The following is a 23,786-nucleotide window of genomic DNA, read 5'->3' as shown; positions in this document are numbered from 1 at the left end:
AGGTCTAGGAAGGTGAGCATCCAAACAGACTAGGCTCCCACAAAGCCAGTACACGCAGTAGAATCAAAACCCAGTACCATTGTCCTTGACTTCTCAGCCAGCCCTCCTTGTCTGCCACATTCAGAGAGTCCAGTTTGATCACATGCTCCATCAGTCCCAGTCCAGCTGGCCTTGGTGAGCTCCCATTAGATCAACCCCACTGTCTCAGTGGGTGGGCGCACCCCTCGCTGTCCTGACTTCCTTGCTCATGTTCTTCCTCTTTATGCTCCTCATTTGGACATTGGGAGCTCAGTCCAGTGCTCCAGTGTGGGTCTCTGTCTCTAGCTTCATCCATCGCCAGATGAAGGTTCTATGGTGATATGTAAGATATTCATCAGTATGGCTATAGGATAGGGCCATTTCAGGCTCCCTCTCCTCAACTGCCCAAGGAACTAGCTGGGGACATCTCCATGGACACCTGGGAACCCCTCTAGAGTCAAGTCTCTTGCCACCCCTAAAATGGCTCCATTAATTAAGATATATACTTCCCTGCTCCCATATCTAACCTTCCTCCATCCCAACCCTTCCATTCTCCCAAGCTCTCCTTACCGTTTACCCTGAAGTCCTATGGAGGGGGTTTTCTAAAATACTCTTATTATGATACCCACCATATTTTGTATTCTAAGTAAATGATCTACCTGCATGAGTGAATGGCTACTACTTAACTACTACTACTGCTTTCTTGCCCTAGTTATGAACTGCAGTTTGGATATTAATTAGATCTAAATTAATCATCTGGTCCATGGGTTGGAACTTTTATCATTTCTGTGCCATAGTAAAAGATAACTGCTTTGGGATACACATTACTATACAAGATATAATAAAAATTGATAATTCCTTCCTGAAAAGGAACCATATATAAATGATACATTATCTGCACATACAGGTCGGCAACAAAATCTTTACGGAATATAAAAATGTTAATTATATACTACCCATTTAGAGGTAATCTTTTAAAAGCACAGATCGGGCTCCAATTTAGGGATATCTTTAAAAGATATTGAACATATCTAAGTAATAGGATTTGTTTTAGTGTGCTATCATCCTAAAAGTAAGGAGAGCAGTGGTGGCACAGCCCTTGGATCCCAGCACTCAGAGGGTAGATGTAGACATATCTTCGTGAGGTAAGGACCAGCCTGGTCTGCAGAGTGAGGACAGCAAAGGGTACACAAAGAAGCACTGTGGCAGAAAACAAAAAAAAGAACAAAAGAAAGAGTAAACAAACACAAACAGTGAATGAGGACAACACAACCTTTGTGGGCTATTGGACGTAGCTTTTGAGGAACAAATGGACTTGTTGGACACAACTGGCTGGATAGATGTAGCTCTGATCTCAGTGAATTTCTAAGGTGGGGTGAGATATTTTGCTTCTAATTTTACTGTTAGTGTGCTTAACACTTTGAACTGATAGAAAAATTAAAATGCAATCATAGCATTAGCCATTATCCCTCTAACTCCTTCCAGGTTTCTCCATCCCCTTCAGATTCAAGGCCTCTTATTCTTTAGTTACCATTCTCTCTCTTTCTTTCTCTCAACATACATGGTGATGAAAATATGAATCCAGCTTACAGAGTCAGTTTATTATTGTCTGAATTCATATTTCTTTTAGGTCTGACCACTTGGGATTGGATAACCATTAGAGGGGCTCATCTTTGGGGAAGACTATTTCCCCCTCTTTCAGCACTTTATAGTTTGTGGCTCTTCATCTTGGGATGGGGCCCCCTGGCATTTCCCCAACCACTTTGGAAGGTCTACTGGTGTTGTCATTGTTGAGATCCTATTTAAGCAGTCATATTGCTGAAATTTCACAGGTATAGTTCCCTCCTCATATCTAGAATATATCTACATCAAGGATTTTAACTATGGATTATGCGTATGTGTTTGTGTTCCTGTTGGGGCATGTGCATGTGAGCACACACGCCCTTGGAGCCCAGAGGAGCTGAGGTTACACTGTTATGAGACATTCAGCATGGGTGCTCAGAGCTGAACTAGGGTCCTCTGCAAGAGCAGTCTCTACCAAAAGACGTCGGAGCCATCTCTCCAGGCCTGCATGCTCAGTTCCTGAGACCTGTGACTCACAAATGTAGGTGCTATGAAAAGCTGAGGGTGTAGATCCAGTGTGACTGTGAAGGGTGAGCTCTCACCTGAGAAGGTCCTGTAAGAGGCCCATGAATGCAGAGAAGGTCCTATCAAAGGCCCATAAAAGTTGAGAATGAACATGACTGAAAATATTTTTAGGTTGAAGGGAGGATTGAAGATCTAGGCATTTCTAATTGAAACTCAGAAGGGAACTTTGGCAGATAATATATATGCTGATAAAAATGACCTTGTAATTATACCAAATAGTGATATTCTTTCTGGAAACCTTAATATCTGTTTTCAGATTTCTGTCAAATGTAACAGCAAGGTTATGTCACTGTTTACAAACCAGTATTGAGCTGCATTGAAATGCAATTATTTGCTTTAAATTGAGCTTATCATAATACCAACTTCTCCTGGAGCACTTAGGTATAAAACATGGTATTGAGAGGTTGGTTTTTCTGTTAAAGATGAAATAAACTGTCAAATCCACTAAAAGGTCAATCTGATATTGAGTTTTCTTTCCCAAATTCTGGCATAAATACTGTTTACAACATTGTAAGTAACCTAATAATGTTTTGGTAATGTCCAGAGAATGGACATCTTACTTCTAAAATGTAAATGATTTCATCAGAGTTACCATGAACACTTTTCAGGAATTCCTGGCATTGGAGGTGATTTAATCCTTTGTCCCTTATGAAACTCATTACTGGAGAGATTACCCAGTTTATAATGATTTAGCATTAAATTTTCTTTTAGAACTTAGCTTGTCTTCTTTGACAATTTTATATAGGATCCAATGTTTTTAGTCATTTTTTCTCAAATTCATCCCCTCTCATCCCGCACAATTCCCACTGAGACCTTCTTCCTTTTTCGTAAATTTTCTTGATGACTTCTGCAAGAACACATCATTAATCATGAGTATCGTGTGGTAAAATTGCACTGTCTTCTGTTATTTTACAAGTTCCTCTTATTTTCTTTTGATTTACATTTTAAATTTTTTGATTTGTTCATTCCTTTACTTATTTTTGAGACAGGGTTTCTCTGTGTATCCCTGGCTGTTGTGGAAATTTCTCTGTAGACTCGGCTGGGCTTTACCTCAGATACCAATTGCCTCTGCTCCCCAGACCTGGGATTAAAGTTTTCTCAACCACTGTCAGGCTGGGTCTGTCTCTTTAAACTGCCATTTCTGGGCATCGGCAGCTGCTATACTAGTTAGATTGATTATGGACAAAGAAAACAACTTCAATATATTTTCCACTGCGCCATACAAAAAAAATGTATTTATTTCGCGTCTTCAATGGTGTTATCTCTTCAATGACGTTAGCTCCATTATTACTACCTGGAACCAAATATCAGGTTAGGCTGTTCTTAGCATCAGCACTGCAATCCATCCCCAAAGAATAAGATTTAACATGAGTAATTCTGGTGTCCAAAATTCTTTGGATAGAATTTTTCTCAGTTTGTTCTGTTCTCTTGGTTGTAGTCTGGTGAACCCCAATGAGATTATTAATAAATATTCCTCACTCCTTAGGGCATATCAGAATTGGAATACTATTTGTACACCTCTCAGTGCACTCACTATCATGAAACGGTTTTCACAGTTTGTTTTGTTTTATTATTTTAAATATAACCACATAACCACATATCTAGCTTTCTACCACAGAGCCTATCTAACCAGCTGTGCTGGATACTTTCTGTCAACTCAACATAAACTAAAAAACCTGAAGAAGAGACCTCAATTGAGGATTGTGTCCATTATATTGACTGTGGGCATGTTTGTGGGGGTTCTATTTGGTTGCTAATGGATGGAACTGGGACTAGCCCACTGTGGGTAGTGCAATCCATGAGCATGCGGTCCTGCGTTGTGTAAGAAAGCAAGCTGAACTAGCTGACTTTGCTCCTGCTCGAGCACCTGCCTGCCCTGACTTACATCAGTGATGGAGTGCCGGTGGAACATGTGAGCCAAATCAACGCTTTCCTGGCCAAGCACTTTGGTACAGTGTTTTTATCAGAATAAAGAACATAACTAGACCAGGTGTGACTATCTCTTTAAATGCATGGTGCTTGTGTGTACACATGTATGTCAGAGTATGTGTCCCGTGCCTGTATGAGTACAGAGCAAGATGTCAGGGTCCCCTACTGTTTTCCATCTTAGTCCTTTGAGATGGGGTTTCTCCCTGAAACTGGAACAGACTGGTAGAGGCTTCTAGCAGCAAGCATCAGCAGTCTTCCTGTGTCTGCACTAGGATGCAGGCGCATCAACCCTAATCAGCATCTTTTATGCTGGTGCTGGGATCTGCACTTGATCTTAGCCAAAAGGCCGAGAAGCGATGGTGCTGGGATCTGAACTCAGATTCTCCTCCTTGTTCAGATAGTGCTCACACCAACTGAACCATATCCTCACCATCCTAAAATGAAACTTTAAGTGTTTGTTGTTACTGAGAAGATGTCTCTTCTAGGTTCCATTGCTTTGTCCTGTGTTGCCGTCCTTGAAAGCTACAATGTCAGGTAGCATGGTTTGCATGTAATGCCTTCTCTGTTATTACTTTTATGAACACTTGCAAATTCTGAAAGTTTTAACAGACTCTAGTATTTACCTGACAAAAAGTAGCTGCATGCCCCCTTTCACTTGAAAGATCTTCTCTCTTTTTTGAGTTGTATTATATTCTATCATGGTATAGAAGCCATGCTGCAATTAGAAATAATAAGAGATAAGCAACTATAATTATTTCTACTATGAAAATTTAAAAGAAAATAGAAAGCAAGATCTGAGTGTTTCAGCATCTCAGCTGTGGATGCAGTGCAGAGTGAGAGCCTATTCAAAGAATGGTAGCTGGGTTGTGGTGTGTGAGGCTAGGTTCTGGTGTGTGTGTGCCTAATACTCAAATAGGAATTCTTACTTGTTTTCCAAATACCATTAAAAACCCATTGGCAATGTACATTAAAATATTACTGATGACCTCTATGTTTGCTACGTCTCCATGAAAATATGATGGTGCCAGTTTGACTGTCCTTACATGGAAAATAAAACACTGGCAGCATCACACTGCAGTCAGGCATGGTTAACAACTGGAAGAGCACACAAATATTGATATTAACACAGGATGAGAACAGCATTCTCGAGAACCATACAATACAGTTACACACAATAAACACATGCGTGTGTGTGCGCAGAGAGAGAGAGAGAGAGAGAGACAGAGAGACAGAGAGACAGAGAGAGAGAGACAGAGAGAGAGAGACAGAGAGAGAGAGAACCATAGTAGAGAGAGAGAGAACTGGTAATGGTGTGAGTCAAAGCCTGCCACAGCAATGGAATTGCTACACCAATGCCATATTTTCTAATATCCCCAAGCAGCAGCATCAACTGAGCACCAAGTGCTCAAATACATGAGCCTAACAGGGACATAGTCACTAAAAACGACCAAAGGAAGGTGGCATGGGGCACAAATATGAAACAGAAACTCTATATTCTCTAAGTCCACAGAAAATGGTGCTCGCAGAAGTATGACATTGGACAGAACAATACAGGTATAACTGTATGTGTTCCCCAGCACAATTGAGAAGACCGGTGTCCTTGTGTCTGTTCTGTGTCCTTCAGGGGAGTCTTAGGCTCTCTGGCTTGCTGGATTGCAATGGCCTGGGGTAGCAGAGAAGTTGGGTCTTGATGAGTTGAAGCATTTTCTTTCCCAGGTGTAAAATATCAGTACAGATGTTAGGGGAGCTGAATAAAATATCTGCAAATGGTGAGGACTGGGAGACACATCCACAGACTAGAGGAATCTGAAGCAGTTTGTATTTACGACATTTACAGCCCCTGAATCCACTGTAATAAGTGCTCAAGGGAGCAAAGCATTGTCAGGAGCCATTTCAGGCTTCTCCTTTCTCACGTCTCACAGGGCCTTGAGGTGGAAATCTTGAGACAGAAAACTTACAAAGTTAACTAAGACGTTGTATGCTGACCTTGGAGATTCAAGCTTCAGAGGGCACCTCAGACTGTCTTCTTTATTTGCTGCTTATCACTAACAGCAGGTGCTCTAGCCACTGACCTTGCAACTGCCCAGCTTAGCTACCTAGCCACTGAGCCCCTTCTTTCCTTCCTCCCTTTCCCCCTTCCTCAGTTCCCCCCTGCCCAAGCTCCTCACTGAAGAGTATATAAGACATAAAACCTGCTCCAATAAAGGGCATGCCTTGACAAGGAATACTGCTTGGCGTCCGTTTCTCTCTCCCTCCATGTCTTTCAGATACTGCCTCTTCAAGACCCAGGAATAACTTAGGACCTGCTGGGCGGGTCAAAGCATTGTAGCTTTGACACCTTCACCATACAGTAGTGATAGGAGCCCAGGAGTTTCTCTCCAGCGGGAGTCTAAGCATGGGCTCATCTTTGTGTGGAAAATCAGAAAGTCACTGACCACAGATTAGATATCATTGAGGTCATTTGCTCAAGGAATCCTAGGCTCAACTTAGCCTCCATCCCAACATCTTTGATGCTGTTTGTCGGGTTAGTTACTACCTTTTGGTAGAAAACTATTTTATCTCCACTCTAAAACATAAACAATAATGGTATTCAACATTATTTTAAGCCATAGAACCTTCTCCTCAATGTAAATATGACGTCTAAGCTGAATACGCATGTGACCATGCGATTTTTCACATGCATTTTTCTTTGATTCTGCACTCTGCTTTGTATTTGTTGTCTCCAAAGGAGCTAGATCCTTAGTCTGTCTCCAGAGCAGGGTTTATGTTCCCGTTCTCTGTCAGAAGATGTGTGCCACCTACATTTCTTCCTAATAAAAGCTTGAGTTTGAAAGTTACCTGATACAAATGGAGATTTTCTTCCATCTCCCAGAAGAATGTGATGCTCTGTCTGTTTGGGATGAGCAGGCATTGAGCAGTATCTGCCACTCATGTTATCTGTTAAATGTCTGACAGCACAGGACCCTGAGCCAGGGATGCTTGGAAGTTTATGATTATTTCAGGTAATTTAAGAATTCTTATTTGTTTGTTTGAGACAGAGTCTCTCTCTTATAGCCTTGGAGTCAGCCATCTCCCTATCTCTGCCTCCCCAGTGCTGGATTAAGGCAAGAGCATTCCTGACTCGAAACTTCATTTTTGTTTTTGTTTTTTTTAAACTATGTGAGTCCAAGATAGGGATAGTTTTATTAAAGAAAGAGCCACACATTCTTGCTACAGTCCCATGCCAAGAACTTCCCATGAGAAGCCCAGGTAGACTTAGGAATTATGGATGCAGCAGTAACCAAGAATGTTGAAACATCACAGGAACTTCTCCACACCATTTTTTATTTCTCTTTATTTCAAGGCCTCCTGATTCATATTCTGTTCTGTTTCTGAATTATGTTTCTGTATAGGTGCATCTCATAGGATTTAAATCTGCATACTGATTCTGTAATCTGCTACCTTGCAAATAAATACAAGAAGGTCATGTCAGTTGGGTTATTCTCTAGTTACTGCCAACTCCTGGTGGGGTGGAATCCGATTTTCTGAATAATTTCCCATAGAAGCTAACTGCCTAAGGCCATTTTCAAAGTTCATACACTTCAGTGTTGACATATGAAACGGTAGAGATTTTTAGTTCTTTTGCCTTGTGGATGTCAAAGACTGACATCAACCAAACGACAGCAGGGCACTATAGTCTAGAAGCTGGCAATGATTGAGATGAACAAGCTCAGAGGAGCTCCTGGCTGCTGAGAGACCCTGATGCTATGGATGCTGAGCACATGGGGAGGTTGGGGGTGTGACTGAGATGATTGTGAAGAGCTTCCCTAGATCTGAGCATGTGGCAGATGGGATAAAAGGTGTTGGACAGACTTTGAGAGCCCTGGCCTGCATGGAACCTCTTTGATGACATTTCTGGCCTGGATATTTGTGAGCCCCTCCCTGCCAGGTCATGATTTAGGTTGACCCCACAGGTCTGAGACTCTAATGAATGGGATCACATGTGGATCTGGGTGTCCTAGGAAGGGGGATAAGAAGTAGGGACATATTCAGATTAGCTTGGACTTTAAATCATAGATACTGATAACTCATAGGATCCGGCATAAAAAAGAAGAGGCTGGAGGAAGCTTTGCCCTGTGTCCAGAAGAGGATACCAAAATGAATTCAAGATGTTAAACAGACCTTTCTGAAATTGCTGTTACTTTAAGGATTGTTGGGTCCCTATAGGACAGGCCTTTGCACCCACACTTGATCTGTTTTGCACTTTTGAAGTTGGTTGAAAACAGGAACAAAAACAGGAACAATCTGTTGTTGTCAGCAATGTTTCTAAGGATGTTTACTCCTAAGCCATTGAGTTACCGTGATGAGCTTCCTGCTATTACTGGTTTGGCTCCTCTGCTGAAGGCTATATATACTTGTGAGAAAGTGGAATTAAAGGCTTGTCTGCAGAACCTGAAGTTGTGTTGCGTGTTAATTCCGATGTCCTACACTCTGAAGAACGACAGTTGCCCTGCTGGTGAGACAAAGGATGAAGCTGTGGGACAGAGATACCCTATCGGGAAGGACCATTGACAGTGACTTCAGCTCTATCTTCATATCTCCACGTCCAATGGTGTTTTCCTCTCCTTTCTTCCATATGACACAGAGGAGGACAAATGTCCATACTGAGTCCCACGAAAAGAGACACCCTAGCTCAACTTTGGGCCGGTCAGAAGGGCAGGCACTGCAAAGTGAGACTACTAGAAACAAGGTGTGTAATGGCCATGCCTGAGATTTGGGGCGAGGACGTGTATGGTGTTGGAGTGAGCAGAGAAGAAAAGTAGGACATTGGTCTGCTAAGCACAGAGTTGGTCCCTGTGAATGAGCAGGAAGGGAAGCCAGTCTTTCAATGCTGCAAAGTGACATTTATTGATTTGCTGGTGTCCCAGGACAGTCCTGGACTCAGCTGTAGAGAAGATGGTGCGTCAGGGAGGGGTCTGGTTTGTTCTGTAGTTAGCTATGTTTTATCATTATCTTTATCCAGGATAGGAAACTTGACACTCTGGTGAAGGTTCCTGGTGCTGAACCATCCTTACGAACCAAGGACACAATGCCTGCAGCTCTGTTTTTACACACAAGAGGCCCTCCAGAATCCCCCTGTGAATGGAGAAGGGTCACAGGAAACTGGGTTGTTGTTCAACCTAGTCCCAGCCTCCCTCTCATGTCAAGGATCCTCTCCAAGGTGTGTGAAATGTGCGTTGAGAGAATTGGAGGGCAAGCCTGGGGTCCCTGGGGTGCCCATTCTGATTGTGGAGAGAATTAGGGCTTCACCTCCCTCCTGAGCCTGGCCTCTGCCCTTTCTCCACTGTGATCCACTCCCTAAGAAGGTGTGTCACACCCTCAGCTTCAGGCCATTGTTTAAGAACATGGGGACAGGTGAATGAGCCTGATGTGAGCATGGAGGACCAGTCCATTGACAAATGTGGGTGCCTGCTCTGAGGAGACCCCTGCTTATGATGATGACACACAGATGGAGCTCTGCTTTCTAAAGCCTGGGCCCGGGAGTCAGGAGGGCTGTGCAAATCCTGCTTTATGCCAGCTGCCTTCACCAAGGCTCCTTGTCAGCTCTGAGCCTCGAGTTAGTTACTGTGACTGGTGTTCCCAGGGAATAAGATAATGGCCAATGGGGAAAAGAGTCCCTTGATTTTGGTCCCCAGGTTTCAGATTGCTTTTTTTCCCCCATGTAACCCAGAGAGGACAATGCAACTTACAAGAAAGGAAGCTCGCTTGATCTTTGGGTCCCCCACACAGATCGCAGTAGCTTTGTTGTAACGACGACGAAAGTGGTATTCACACTCCTGATCCTTCTGGACTCTCAGTTCTACCTCTTGCAACGTATCTGAGAGTTTACCATTTGGAGCCAACTGTCCCCAACCATCCACATAGCACACATCCCCTGGCTTCACGTGGACATTACCCCTGGGCAGCCTGAGGGGCCTCACAGCATTAGTCCTCTTTGCCCTCCTCTCCAGCTGTGGGGAAAGAAGAATGAGAGAGCAGCTCAGCCAAGAGACTGGTTCCTGGGACCCAATGAAAGCCAGGATGTCAGGAAAAAAAGAACAGAATGAGAGGAGGAGGGGAGGGGCGATCCCTGCAGCAAGCAGAGCACAGAGAGCTGTGCTGGCAGTTCTCACCTTTAAGAGCATGATGTCACTGGAGTCATCCTTAAAATTGTAGTCTGGGTGTGGGAAGGCTTTAGCCACAGAGATGATCTGCTGGCTCTTCTCCGGGAAGCTGATATTGTGGGCTCCTAGAGTGACTCTCATTGAGCTGCAGAGAGCAGAGGGCAGATACAAGATGTGGAGTGAGAGAGTGCAGGAGCTGTAAGAGGCTGGGTGGGCAGGGTGGGGCTCTATCTGTGGGGACTGAAGAGACAGAAGGGCCTCAGGGTGCAAACCACTGCTCTTCCTTTAAAAGAACACTAGACTCCTGGGAACTTGGTCTTGTTTTCAGGCAATATTCCAAAGTTTGCATTGACTCTGAATGTGCACTTTCAACCTCAACCACTGCTGTAGTCTGACCAGTGTAGTTGCTTTCAACTCAACTGTGCTGCTGCCTCTGACCCCTCACCCTTTGACCACAGTTTCCCTGATGACAATCTTCCATTGTAACAGCCTTGCCCTGCAGTGAGCTCCCAGAGGAGCATCCACGGGTAGGAGATGGAAACTAGACTTGGGGAAGCATAGCTCCTTCTTCTCACCTTCGTATACAGTGAGCAGCTGTCAGCACGAAGTTGTCTTTTACCAGGAAGCCTCCGCATCTATAACTTCTGCCATCATCATTCACACATTCAATAAATGCCATGTAGGGGCGGGAGTGGGGTTTGACCTCATGGCCCCAGATGATCTCCTCTGAAAGAAAAGACTAGAATATGTGGTGTCTGGGAGCAGCAGATGAGATAGGAAGGAAGATCTAGGGAGAGGTGAACGGTGAGATCTACAGTTTCCCAAGACTGTTGTGGACAAAATTCCTTGCACATAGAATAATCTTTGCTGAGTCTGAAGCCTCAGTGCCCTGTCTGGGAAGGGGTGGGTAGGACTTGTCCTCCAGTCCCTACTTTACAAATACATGGAGGAACCAGATTTCTTCTTCATGATGCTAGAGACGAGGGGATCCTGAGTGGCTCATGTTAGTCTTTCTCAGGTAATGGTTCTCCATGGTTCTCCGGACGTCTCTCCTGTCTTGATTTCTGCTAATTTCGTCAACTTTTACCCCAAGGTCTTTAGAGAGGGATTTCTAAAGTTCTCCTCTTCTGATGCTCATCATACCCTAGGATCTCAGTAAATGAATTCGTTGCATGGAAGAATGATTTTTACTTAGCTGGAGGGCTAGAGGCTCAGAGCTCAAGGGATTAAGAGCCTAGGGGATATTGTAGGATTCAGCTGGTATAATAGCAGTAGCTGGGGACCTACAGAAAAAAGTGGAGGGCCAAGCAAAACCAGACTGCAAAGGTAATGGAGTGTACAGCACAGGCATCTTGTCACCCTGTCCTCTAGATTTAGTAGCCTGAGGGTGGAGATTAATAAATACTGCTCATATTCTTCAGCTGGTAGGCTTATGTCATTGCTGACTGGTCATAAAACCTGCCCTGAGTGTGGGCTCAGGTAGAGTTATTGGTATACATTTAGTAACTTTGCATTCTCTGCTTCATCTCTTTTTGGGGATGGTACACTGTCTAGGAAACACGAAGAGCAGGGAGAAGCTAGTGCCCACCGTGTCCTCTGAGGACTCCGCTCTTCTTCAGACCTTGTTGAGGATCTAGCCAGTGACAGGCTTCCAGGTCTGGGTTGGTCTGGGACCTGAGGTTCAGGAAGCTCCTGGTTCAGTGCAGGAAGTTCCTGACTAGAGCTGGGCAGAGACTCCACAGAGGTATTATGGGATGGAATCTCTCTGGGACAGGGGGGTTGGTTCACTCACCTGCACCAGCTCCAAGCAACAGAAGAAAGGTCAGGAGAATCAAGGCTGCTACCATCTTCCCAGGAAGGCTCTCAGGTTGAAGGAGGGCAGAGGGGACACAGCCCTCGAAGGATGAAGGAGGTGAGCGCTCAGTGAGCTCACAGGCATTTTAAACCTGTGCACCTCTGCTCTGATTGGCTTTAGTGTCTACAGCAGTTTCCTGGTTTGGGTATAAATGTCACTGTCACCACATGACATCCTCTGAGCTAATCCTGGATAAAGACCAGGAAAAGAGGGTGTTAAGGTTGTGGTTGAGGAGGGTCTGAGACCCCAGGAAGTCTACTGTGCCTTCACTGAGACAAAAGTGTGGCTTTTCTTATCTCTTACATTTTTTTTTCCATTGTGGTAAGATGTTTTTTATTTCTTTGGTTTATTCTTTCTCCCTTTTCTTTTTTTAGAAAAAATATTGGTTACACCTAATTTACCACAAAACAGCTATAGCACTACTTATACACAGACACAGTTATACAGTGCTTATTAAAAGCTGATACTGTGTCCTATCTGGAGAGGCAGAGTTTCAGTACATCTTCTCATTAAGCTCTGAGACTTCTGATCATACTGAGGAACATCTGTTGGAATAGTCTGATAAATTAAACTTCACTCTCTCTGACTCTCCTAAACTGCTAGGGTGTCACAGAGAAATCTCTAAAGCAAGTGAAATCTTGTGGGCAATGATCGTGTCTACTGTCTTGTATAATTAAGTACACTAACAAATCACATTAGCATGTATTGGTTACCTGTTCACTTTGTATTGGCATTCATCTCTCAGGAGCTCAGTAGGATTAGATTAGCACTGGCTTCCATGCTGAGAACTTCAGTGGATTTCCTACAGTGTTGCTTTGGATCTTTAATAGATAAACAAGACCCTTGATTAGTCTTGAGTGGTTGTTTAGTGGACTAGATCCAGGAGTGAGACAGACAGGGATCCAGCTCTTGAAGAGGCTGATAATGACTGGAGTGAGCTGAGCATCTGGGCTTAGGGCATGCGATGGGAGAGCTGTGTGAGATCAGCTCTGGGAGTAGGGACAGGCTGGCCTTGCCCTAAGAAAAGAGGTGTGTGTGTATGTATGTGTGTGTGTTTGTGTGTGTGTGTTGTGCTCATATGCGCATGTGCAAATGTGTGCGTACCTGCATGCGTGAGTGTGTGTATGCGTGAGTGTTCATTTGTGTGTGTGTGTGTGTGTGTTTAAGCATACACATCCAGAACAACCCCAGAGCACCCTGGGTCCTGTTTTATCTCCATAGCTTTTTCAGAGATTTTTTAATTTCCTCCTTTCATACTTGGTGTTCATAGATGCTTTCTTGTCTTAGTTGTAAACTGCAATCTGGCTATTAATTGGATCTAAATTAATTATCCAGTCCATGGGGTGGAACTCTGTATCAGTTTTGGGCCACAATGAAGGGACAACTGTTTTGGGATACACATTAGTATACAAGCTATAATAAAAATTGATAATTTCTCCCTAAAAAGAAACCATGTATATAAATGATACATTATCTGCACATACAGGTATGCAATAAAATCATTACAGAATATAATATCTTAATTATATTGTATCCATTTTGAGGTAATCTTTTAAAACCATGAACGAGCTCCAATTTAGTGATATCGAATAACTAAAGTGAACACAGCTAAGTAGTAGTATTTACTTTAGTGTGATTTCATCCTAGAAAAAGGAGAGCAGTGTTGGCAAACCCTTTAATGCCAGCATTCGGCAGAAGAGACAGACATATCTCTGTGAGTTCAAGGCCAACCTGCTCCATATAGTGAGTTCCAGCATGTACAGGGACACACATAGAAACCCTGTTTCAGGATAGATAGAAGAAAAAAAAAAGAAAGAGCAAACAAACAAAAATAGTGAATGAGGACAACACAAAAATTGTGAGCTTTTTGACATTGCTTTGGAAAAACAAATGGACTTGTTAAACACAACTGGCTTGACGGACAGAGCTCCAATCTCAGTGAATTCCTGAGATGGGGTGAGATATTTTGGTTCTAATTATACTCTTAGTGGCCTTACCATTTGGAATTATTGAAAAATTAAAATATAAGCATGCCATCAGCCATTATCCCTCTAACTCCTTTCTGGTGCTCCATTCCCTTCAGATTCAAGGTCTATTATTCTTTAGTTATCATTCTCTCTCTCTCTCTCTCTCTCTCTCTCTCTCTCTCTCTCTCTCTCTCCCTCTCTCAACATACATAGTGATGAAGTATAAATAAAGCATACAGAGTCAGTTTATTATTGCTTGAATTCATATTTCATTTAGGTCTGACCACTTAGGATTGGATAACCATTAGAGGGGCTCATCTTTGGGAAAGACTATTTCTCCCTCTCTCAGCACTTTATAGTTTGTTGCTTTTCATCTTGGGATGGGGCCCCCTGGTATTTCCCCAACCACTTTGGAAGATCTACTGGTGTTGACATTGTTCAGATCTTATTTAAGCAGTCATATTGCTGAAATTTCACAGGTGTAGTTCCCTCATCATGTCTAGAGGATATCTACATCAAGGATTTTAACTATGGATTATGTGTATGTGTCTGTGTTCCAGTTGGGGCATGTGCATGTGAGTACACACGCCCTTGGAGGCCGGAGGAGCTGAGGTTACAAGTGTTATGAGACATTCAACATGGGTGCTCAGAACTGAACTTGGGTCTCTGCAAGAGCAGTCTCTACCATTAAGACTTCTGAGTCATCTCCCCAGGCCTGTATGATCAGTTCCCAATATCTGTGACCACAAATGTAGGTGCTATGAAAAGCTGATGGCGTGAATCCAGTGTGACTGTGAAGGGTGAGCTCCTGTTTCAGAGAAGGTCCTGTAAGAGGCCCATGAATGCAGAGAACGTACATGATTGAAACTATTTTTAGGTTGAAAGAATGATTGCAGATCAAGGCATTTCCAATTGAAATTCAGCAGGGAACTTTGGCAGATAATATGTATGCTAATGAAAATGAACTTGTGATTATACCAAATAGTGATAGTATTTCTAGAAATCTTGGTATCTGTTTTCAGTTTTTCTGTCAAATGTAAGAGCAAGGTAATATCACTGTTTACAAACCGGTATTGAGCTGCATTGAAATGCAATTATTTGTCTTAAATTGAGCTTACCATAATACCACCTTCTCCTGGAGCACTTAGGTATAAAACATGGTATTGGGAGGTTGGTTTTCCTGTTAAAGATGAAATAAACAGTCAAATCCACTAAAAGGTCAATCTATAATTGAGTTTTCATTCCCAAATTCTGGCATAAATACTGCTTACAACATTGTAAGTAACCTAATAATGTTTTGGTAATGTCCAGAGAATGGCCATCTTACTTCTAAAATGTAAATGATTTCATCAGAGTTACCATGAACACTTTTCAGGAATTCCTGGCATTGAGGATGATTTAATCCCTTGTCCCTTATGAAACTGAGTACTGCAGAAATTACCCAGTCTTTAATGATTTTGCATTAATTTTTCTTTTAGAACTTAGCTTGTCTTTTTTGACAATTTTATATTTGTGTCCAAAGTTTTTGGCATTTTTTATCAAATTCATCCCCTGTCCTCCCCCAAAATTCCCACTGAGACCTTCTTCCTTTTTCATAAATTTTCTTGATGACTTCTGCACGGACACATCATTATTCATGAGTATCATGTGGTAATTGCACTGTCTTCTCTTAATTTTACAAGTTCCTCTTATTTTCCTTTGATTTACATTTTTAATTTATTTGATTTGTTCATTCATTTACATATTTTTGAGACAGGGTTTCTCTGTGTGTCCCTGGCTGTTGTGGAACTTTCTCTGTAGACCAGGCTGTGCTTTACCTCAGAGACCCAGCTGCCTCTGCTCCCAGGGCTGGGATTAAAGTTTTCTCCACCACTGCCAGGCTGGTCTGTCTCTTTAAAGCACCATCGCTGGGCATCAGCAGCAGCTGTACTAGTTAGGTTGATTATGAACAAAGAAAACAACTTCAATATATTTTCCACTGAGCCATACAAAAAAAAATGTATTTATTTCGCGTCTTCAAGGGTGTTATCTCTTCAATGACGTTAGCTCCATTATTACTACCTGGAACCAAATATCAGGTTGGGCTGTTCTTAGCATCAGCACTGCAATCCATCCCCAAAGAATAAGATTTAACATGAGTAATTCTGGTCTCCAAAATTCTTTGGATAGAATTTTTCTCAGTTTGTTCTGTTCTCTTGGTTGTAGTCTGGTGAACCCCAATGAGATTATTAATAAATATTCCTCACTCCTTAGGGCATATCAGAATTGGAATACTATTTGTACACCTCTCAGTGCACTCACTATCATGAAACGGTTTTCACAGTTTGTTTTGTTTTATTATTTTAAATATAACCACATAACCACATATCTAGCTTTTTACCACAGAGCCTATCTAACCAGCTGTGCTGGGTACTTTCTGTCAACTCGACATAAACTAGAAACACCGGAAGAGGAGCTCTCAATTGAGGATTGTGCCCATTAGTTTGACTGTGGGCATGTTTGTGCGGTACTTTTGAATTGCTAATGGATGGAACTGGAACTAGCCCACTGTGGGTAGGGCAATCCATGAGCCTGCGGTCCTGGGTTGTGTAAGAAAGCAAGCTGAACCAGCAGGCAGCTTTCCTCTGAGGTTCCTGCCTCTGCTCCTGCTCGAGCCCCTGCCTGCCCTGACTTCCATCAGCAATGGAGTGCAGGTGGGACAGGTGAGCCGAATCAACCCTTTCCTGGCCAAGCGCTTTTGGACAGTGTTTTTATCAGAATAAAGAACATAACTAGACCAGGTGTGACTATCTCTTTAAATGTGTGGTGCTTGTGTGTACACATGTATGTCGTTGTAGTTGTCTCATGCCTGTATGAGTACAGAGAAAGATGTCAGGGTCCTCTACTGTTTTCCATTTTAGTCCTTTGAAATGGCTTCTCTCCCTGAACCTGAAACAGACTGTTTTGTTGAGGCTGCTAGCAGCAAGCATCAGCAGTCTTCCTGTGTCTGCACTGAGGATACAGGCACATCAGCCCTAATCAGCATCTTTTATGCTGGTGCTGGGATCTGAACTCAGATTCTCCACCTTGTTCAGATAGTGCTCTTACCCATGGAACCATATCCTCATCATCCTAAAATAAAACTTTAAGTGTTTGTTGTTACTGAGAAGATGTCCCTTCTCAGTTCCATTGCTTTGTCCTGTGTTGCCTTCCTTGACAGCTACTATGTCAGGTAGCACCATTTGTATGTAATGCCTTCTCTGTTATCACCTTTATGAACACTCGCAAATTCTGAAAGTTTTAACAGAGTCTTGTCTTTACCTGACAAAAAGTACCTGCCTGACTCCTTTTCCTTGAGAGATCTTCTCTCTTTTTTGAGTTGTATTATATTCTATCATAGTATAGAAGCCATGCTGCAATTAGAAATAATAAGAGATAAAGAACTATAATTATTTCTACTATAAAAATTGAAAAGAAAATAGAAAGCAAGATTTGAGTATTTCAGCATCTCAGCTGTGGATGCAGTGTGGAGTGAGAGCCTATTCAAAGAATGGTAGCTGGGTTGTGGTATGTGAGGCAAGGTTCCAGTGCGTTTGTTCCTAATACTCAAAGAGGAATTCTAACTTGTTTTCCAAATACCATTAAAAACCCATTTGGCAATGTAGATTAAAATATCACTGATAACCTCTGTTTGGTTTGCTACGTCTCCATGAAAATATAATGTTGCCAGTTTGATGGTCTTCACTTGTAAAAAAAAAAAAGAAAAAAGAAAAAAAAAACATTGGCTAGCAGCATCACACTGCAGTCATGCATGTTTAACAACATGAAGAACACACAAATATTCATATTGCACAGTATTAGAACAACATTATCAAGAATCGTACAATACAGTTACACACACATAAACATATGCATGTGCCACACACACACACACACACACACACACAACACAGAGAGAGAACCATAGTAGAGAGAGAGAGAGAACTGGTAATGGTGTGAGTCAAAGCCAGCCACAGCAATGTAATTGCTACACCATGGCCATATTCTCTAATACCCTGAGCAGCAGCATCAACTGGGACCCAGGTGCTCAAATACATGAGCCTAACAGGGACACAGTCACTAAAAACCACCAAAAAAAAGGTGGCATGGGACACAAACATAAAACAGAAACTCTATATTCTCTAGGTCCACAGAAATGGTGCTTGCAGAAGTATGACATTGGACAGAACAATGCAGGTATAATGGTATGTGTTCCCCAGCACAATTAAGAAGTCCTGTTTTCTTGTTCCGGTCCTTCAGGGGAGTCTTAGGCTCTCTGGCTTGCTGGATTGCAATGGCCTGGGGGAGCAGAGAAGTTGGGTCTTGATGAATTGAAGCATTTCCTTTCCCAGGTGTAGAACATCAGTATAGATGTTAGGGGAGCTGAATAAACTCCAAGCAAATGGTGAGAACTGGGAGACACATCCACAGACTAGAGGAATCTGAAGTAGTTTGTATTTACGACACTTACAGCCTCTGAATCCACTCTAATGTGTGCTCAGGGGAGCAAAGCATTGTGGCTTTGACACCTTCACCATGCAGTAGTGGGAGGAGCCCAGGAGGTTCTCTCCAGAGGGAGTCTAAGCATGGGCTCACCTTTTCTGTGGAATATCAGAAAGTGACTGACCACAGATTAGATATCATTGAGGTCATTTGCTCAAGGAATCCTAGGCTCAATTCAGCCTCCATCCCAACATCTTTGATGCTGTTCCTCGGGTTAGTTACTACCTTTTGGTAGAAAACTATTTTATCTCCACTCTAAAACATAAACAATAATGGTTTTCAACATTATTTTAAGCCATAGAACCTTCTCCTCAATGTAAATATGATGTCTAAGCTGAATACGCATGTGACCATGCGATTTTTCACATGCATTTTTCTTTGATTCTGCACTCTTCTTTGTATTTGTTGTCTCCAAAGGAGCTGGATCCTTAGTCTGTCTTCTGGGCAGGGTTTATTTTTCCATTCTCTATCAGAAGATGTGTGCCACCTACATTTCTTCCTAATAAAAGCTTGAGTTTGAAAGTTACCTGATACAAATGGAGATTTTCTTCCATCTCCCAGAAGAATGTGATGCTCTGTCTGTTTGGGATGAGCAGGCATTGAGCAGTATCTGCCACTCATGTTATCTGTTAAATGTCTGACAGCACAGGACCCTGAGCCAGGGGTGCTTGGAATTTTATGATTATTTAAGTTAATTTAAAAATTATTATTTGTTTGTTTGAGACAGAGTCTCTCTCTTATAGCCTTGGAGTCAGACAACTGCCTGACTCTGCCTCCCCAGTGCTGGATTAAGGCAAGAGCATTCATGCCTAGAAGCTTCGTTTTTTTTAAACAATGTGAATCCATCATATGGAGACTTTTATTTAAGAAAAAGACACACATTCTTGATACAGTCTCATGCCAAGAGCTTCCTAACAATGAGAAGCCCAGGCAGACTTAGGAATTATGGATGCAGTAACCAAGAATGTTGAAACATCACAGGAACTTCTCCACACCATTTGTTCATTTGTCTTTATTTCATGACCTACTGATTTATATTATGTTCTGTTTCTGAATTATGTTTCTGTATATGTGCATCTCATAGGATTTAAATCTGCATACTGATTCTATAATCTGCTACCTTTCAATTAAATAGAAAGAGGCCATCTTAGTTGGGTTATTCTCTAGTTACTGCCAACGGCTGGTGGGGTGGAATGCTGATTTTCTGAATAGTTTACCATAGAAGCTAATTGCCTAAGGCCATTTTCAAAGTTCATACACTTCAGTGTTGACATATGAAACGGTAGAGATTTTTAGTTCTTTTGCCTTGTGGATGTCAAAGACTGACATCAACCAAACGACAGCAGGGCACTATAGTCTAGAAGCTGGCAATGATTGAGATGAACAAGCTCAGAGGAGCTCCTGGCTGCTGAGAGACCCTGATGCTATGGATGCTGAGCACATGGGGAGGTTGGGGGTGTGACTGAGATGATTGTGAAGAGCTTCCCTAGATCTGAGCATGTGGCAGGTGGGGTAAATGTGTTGTACGACATTGAGAGCCCTGGCCTGCATGGAACCTCTATGATGACATTTCTGGCCTGGATATTTGTGAGCCCCCTCCCTGCCAGGTCATGATTTAGGTTGACACCACAGGTCTGAGACTCTAATGAATGGGATCACATGTGGATCTGGGTGTCCTAGGTAGGGGGATAAGAGGTAGGGACATGTTCAGATTAGCTTGGACTTTATAGCATAGACGCTGATAACTCATAAGAGCAGGCATAAAAAAAAGATGGGGGTGGAGCTAAGAGGCTGGAGGAAACTTGGCCTGTTTCCAGAAGTTGATACAAAATGAATTCTAGATGTAAAACAGACCTCTCTGAAACTGCTGTCACTTTAATGATGAAGAAGTGGGACAGAGATACCCTATCCGGGAAGGACCATCTACAGTGACCTCAGCTCTGTCTTCATATCTCCAGGACCAAAGGTGCTTTTCCTCTCCTTTCTTCCATATGACACAGAGGAGTACAAATGTTCACCCGGAGCACCATGAAAAGAGACACCCAAGCACAACTTAGGGCCTGTCAGAAGAACCGGGACTGCAAAGTGAGACTACTAGAAACAAGGTGTGCAATGGCCATGTCTGAGATTTGGGGCGAGGATGTGTATGGTGTTGGAGTGAGCAGAGAAGAAAAGTAGGACATTGGTCTGCTAAGCACAGAGTTGGTCCCTGTGAATGAGCAGGAAGCCAGTCTTTCAATGCTGCAAAGTGACGTTTATTGATTTGCTGGTGTCCTAGGACAGTCCTGGACTCAGCTGTAGGGAAGATGGTGCGTCAGGGAGGGGTCTGGTTTGCTCTGTAGTTAGCTATGTTTTATCATTTGCTTTATCCAGGATAGGAAACTTGACACTCTGGTGAAGGTTCCCAGTGCTGAACCATCAGAACAGACCAAGGATACAATGCCTGCAGCTCTGTTTTTACACACAAGAGGCCCTCCAGAATCCCCCTGTGAATGGAGAAGGGTCACAGGGAACTGAGCTATTGTTCAGCCTAGTCCCAGCCTCCCTCTCATGTCAGGCTCCTCTCCAAGGTGTATGAAATATACGTTGAGAGAAATGGAGGGCAGGCCTGAGGTTCCTGGGGTTCCCATTCTGATTGTGGACAGGATTAGGGCTTCATCTCCCTCTTGAGCCCAGCCTCCGCCCTTTCTCCACTGTGATCCACTCCCTATGAAGGTGTGTGGGATCCTTAGCTCCAAGCCATTGTTTAAGAACATGGGGATAGGTGAGTGAGCCTGATGTAAGCATGGAGGACCAGTCCATTGACAAATGTGGGTGCCTGCTCTGAGGAGACCCCTGCTTATGATGACGACACACAGAGGGAGCTTGGCTTTCTAAAGCCTGAGCCTGGGTGTCAGGAGGGCTGTGCAAATCCTGCTTTATGCCAACTGCCTTCACCAAGGCTCCTTGTCAGCTCTGAAGCTCGAGTTAGTTACTGTGACTGGTGTTCCCAGGGAATAAGATAATGGCCAATAAGGAAAAGAGTCCCATGATGTTTGGTCCCTAGGTTCCCGATTTATTTCTTTCTCCCATGGAGCCCAGAATCCAACTTACGTTAAAGGAAGCTCGCTTGATCTTTGGGTCCCCCACACAGATCGCAGTGGCTTTGTTGTAACAACCTTTGAAGCAGAGCTCACACTCCTCATCCTTCTGGACTGTCAGCTCTACCGCTTGCAATGTATCTGGGATTTTACCATTTGGAGCCAACCGTCCCCAACCAGCCACATAGCACACATCCCCTGGCTTCACCTGGACGTTACTCTTGGGCAGGTTGAGGGGCCTCACAGCTTTAGTCCTCTTTGCCCTCCTCTCCAGCTGTGGGGAAAGAAGCAGGAGAGAGCAGCTCAGGCAGGAGAATGGTGGCCAGGGACCTTTTGAAAGTCAGGATGGCAGGAAGGGAAATAACAGATTGAAAGGAGGAGGGGAGGGGCGATCCCTGCAAAGCAGATCTTAGAGAGCTGTGGGGGCAGTTCTCACCTTTAAGAGCATGATGTCACTGGAAACATCCTTACGATTGAAATATGGATGTGGAATGGCTTTAGCCACAAGGATTATCTGCTGGGTCTCCTCCAGGAAGCTGATGTTGTGGGCTCCTAGAGTGACTCTCATTGAGCTGCAGAGAGCAGAGTGCAGATGGGAGATGTGGAGTGAGAGAGGACACAGTGCAGGAGCGGTAAGAGGCTGTGTGGGCAGATGGGGCTCTAGCTGAGAGGACTGAGGAGACAGAAGGGCCTCAGGGTGTAAACCACTGCTCTTCTTTTAAAAGAACACTAGACTCCTGAGAACTTGGTCTTGTTTTCAGGCAATATTCCAAAGTTTGCATTGGCTCCTAATGTGCACTATCAACCTCAGCCACTGCTGTAGTCTGACCAGTGTAGTTGCTTTCAACTCAACTGTGCTGCTGCCTCTGACCCCTCACCCTTTGACCTCAAAGTTTCCCTGATGACAGACTTCCATTGTCACAGCCCTGCCCTCTAGTGAGCTTTCAGAGGAGCATCCATGAGTAGAATATGGAAACTCCTGTTGGGGTCTCAGGAATCATGGGCTCCTTCTCCTCACCTTCCCATGCAGTGAGCAGCTGTCAGCACAAAGTTGTCTTTTACCAGGAAGCCTCCGCAGCTATCACTTCTGCCATCATCTTTCACAAATTCAATAAATGCCATGTAGGGGCGGGAGTGGGGCTTGGCCTCATGGCCCCCGATGATCTCCTCTGAAAGAAAGGCAAGAATATGAGGTGTCTGGGAGCAGGAGATGAGGTAGGAGGGAAGATCTAGGGAGGGGTATGGAAGGGACAAACTTCTTTCATGATTCTAGAGACCAAGGGGATGCTGGGTGGCTCATGTTAGTCTTTCTCGGGTAATGGATATCTAGACACCTCTCCTGTCTGGATTTCTGCTAATTTTGTCACCTTTTACCCTAAAGTCTTTAGAGAGAGATTTCTAAATTTCTCCTAATAATGTTTACTTAGCTTCTGAAATGGTGGCTCAGAGCTAAAGGGAATCAGAGCCTAGGGGATATTATAGAATTCCTCTGGTTTAATGGCAGTAGCTGGGGACCTGCAGAAAGAAGTGGAGGGCCAAACCAAAACTAGACTGCAAACGTAATGGAGTGTACAGCACAGGCATTTTGTCACCCTGTCCTCTAGATTTAGTAGTCTGAGGTTGGAGATAAGTAAATAATGCTAATATTCTACAACTGGTGTTCTTACATCATTGCTGACTGGTCATAAAAGCTGCCCTGGGTCTGGGATCAGGTAGAGTTAATGGTATACATTTTAGTAACTTTGCCTTCTCTGCTACTTCTCCTTTTAGGGATGATACACTCCCCAGGAGACACAAAGAGAAGATAGTGCAAACCGTGTCAGCTGAGGACACCGCCCCTCTCCATACCTTGTAGACTATCTAGCCAGTGATAGGCTTCCAGGTCTGGGTTGGTCTGGGACGGTCTGGGACTGAGGTTCAGTAAGCTCCTGGTTCAGTGCAGGAAGTTCCTGACTAGAACTGGGCAGAGACTCCACAGAGGTATTATGGGATGGCACCTCTAGAATCAGGGTGTTCACTCACCTGCACCAGCTCCAAGTGGCAGAAGAAAGGTCAGAAGAATCAGGACTGCTGCCATCTTCTTAGGAGGCTGCTCAGGCTGGAGGACGGCAGAGTGGACAGAGCC

The 23,786-nt window shown here is 43.5% G+C and overlaps 2 protein-coding genes across 3 annotated transcripts in view; both read right to left on the bottom strand.

Annotated features, from left to right (window-relative positions):
* Window positions 1-23,786, bottom strand: part of LOC126492601 (granzyme B(G,H)-like) — a 68,226-nt gene that overhangs the window by 19,374 nt on the left and 25,066 nt on the right. The window lies entirely within an intron of this gene.
* Window positions 8,973-23,769, bottom strand: LOC126492607 (granzyme C-like). Of its 2 annotated transcripts, none has more exons than XM_050129137.1 (5): window positions 23,684-23,769; window positions 22,680-22,830; window positions 22,098-22,233; window positions 9,825-10,085; window positions 8,973-9,210 (listed from the first exon to the last, which is right to left on the bottom strand). In XM_050129137.1, the coding sequence occupies exons 1-5, from the start codon at window positions 23,736-23,738 to the stop codon at window positions 9,067-9,069; spliced, it is 747 nt and encodes a 248-aa protein (XP_049985094.1). In that variant the 5' UTR covers window positions 23,739-23,769; the 3' UTR covers window positions 8,973-9,066. The 2 variants fall into 2 exon arrangements, with proteins under 2 accessions (XP_049985094.1, XP_049985093.1); XM_050129136.1 differs by lacking the exons at window positions 22,098-22,233; window positions 22,680-22,830; window positions 23,684-23,769 and adding exons at window positions 10,248-10,383; window positions 10,814-10,964; window positions 12,031-12,181.

The sequence above is a fragment of the Alexandromys fortis genome, unplaced genomic scaffold (assembly GCF_014885135.2).
Source record: "Alexandromys fortis isolate MF-2015 unplaced genomic scaffold, M_Fortis_MF-2015_v1.1 scaffold_308, whole genome shotgun sequence".
In the NCBI taxonomy this organism is placed as follows: domain Eukaryota; kingdom Metazoa; phylum Chordata; class Mammalia; order Rodentia; family Cricetidae; genus Alexandromys; species Alexandromys fortis.
Note: the sequence above shows the minus strand (reverse complement) of the source record. Positions and strands in the feature narration are given on the sequence as shown.

Excerpts from the sequence above, each read along its gene's own strand:
- LOC126492607 (XM_050129137.1), bottom strand. The coding sequence starts at position 23,738 with ATGGCAGCAGTCCTGATTCTTCTGACCTTTCTTCTGCCACTTGGAGCT. Across the intron at positions 22,831-23,683 it reads GCCACTTGGAGCTGGTGCAG|AGGAGATCATCGGGGGCCAT; the intron begins GTGAGTGAACAC and ends CCTTTCTTTCAG. Across the intron at positions 10,086-22,097 it reads GTGACATCATGCTCTTAAAG|CTGGAGAGGAGGGCAAAGAG; the intron begins GTGAGAACTGCC and ends CTTTCCCCACAG.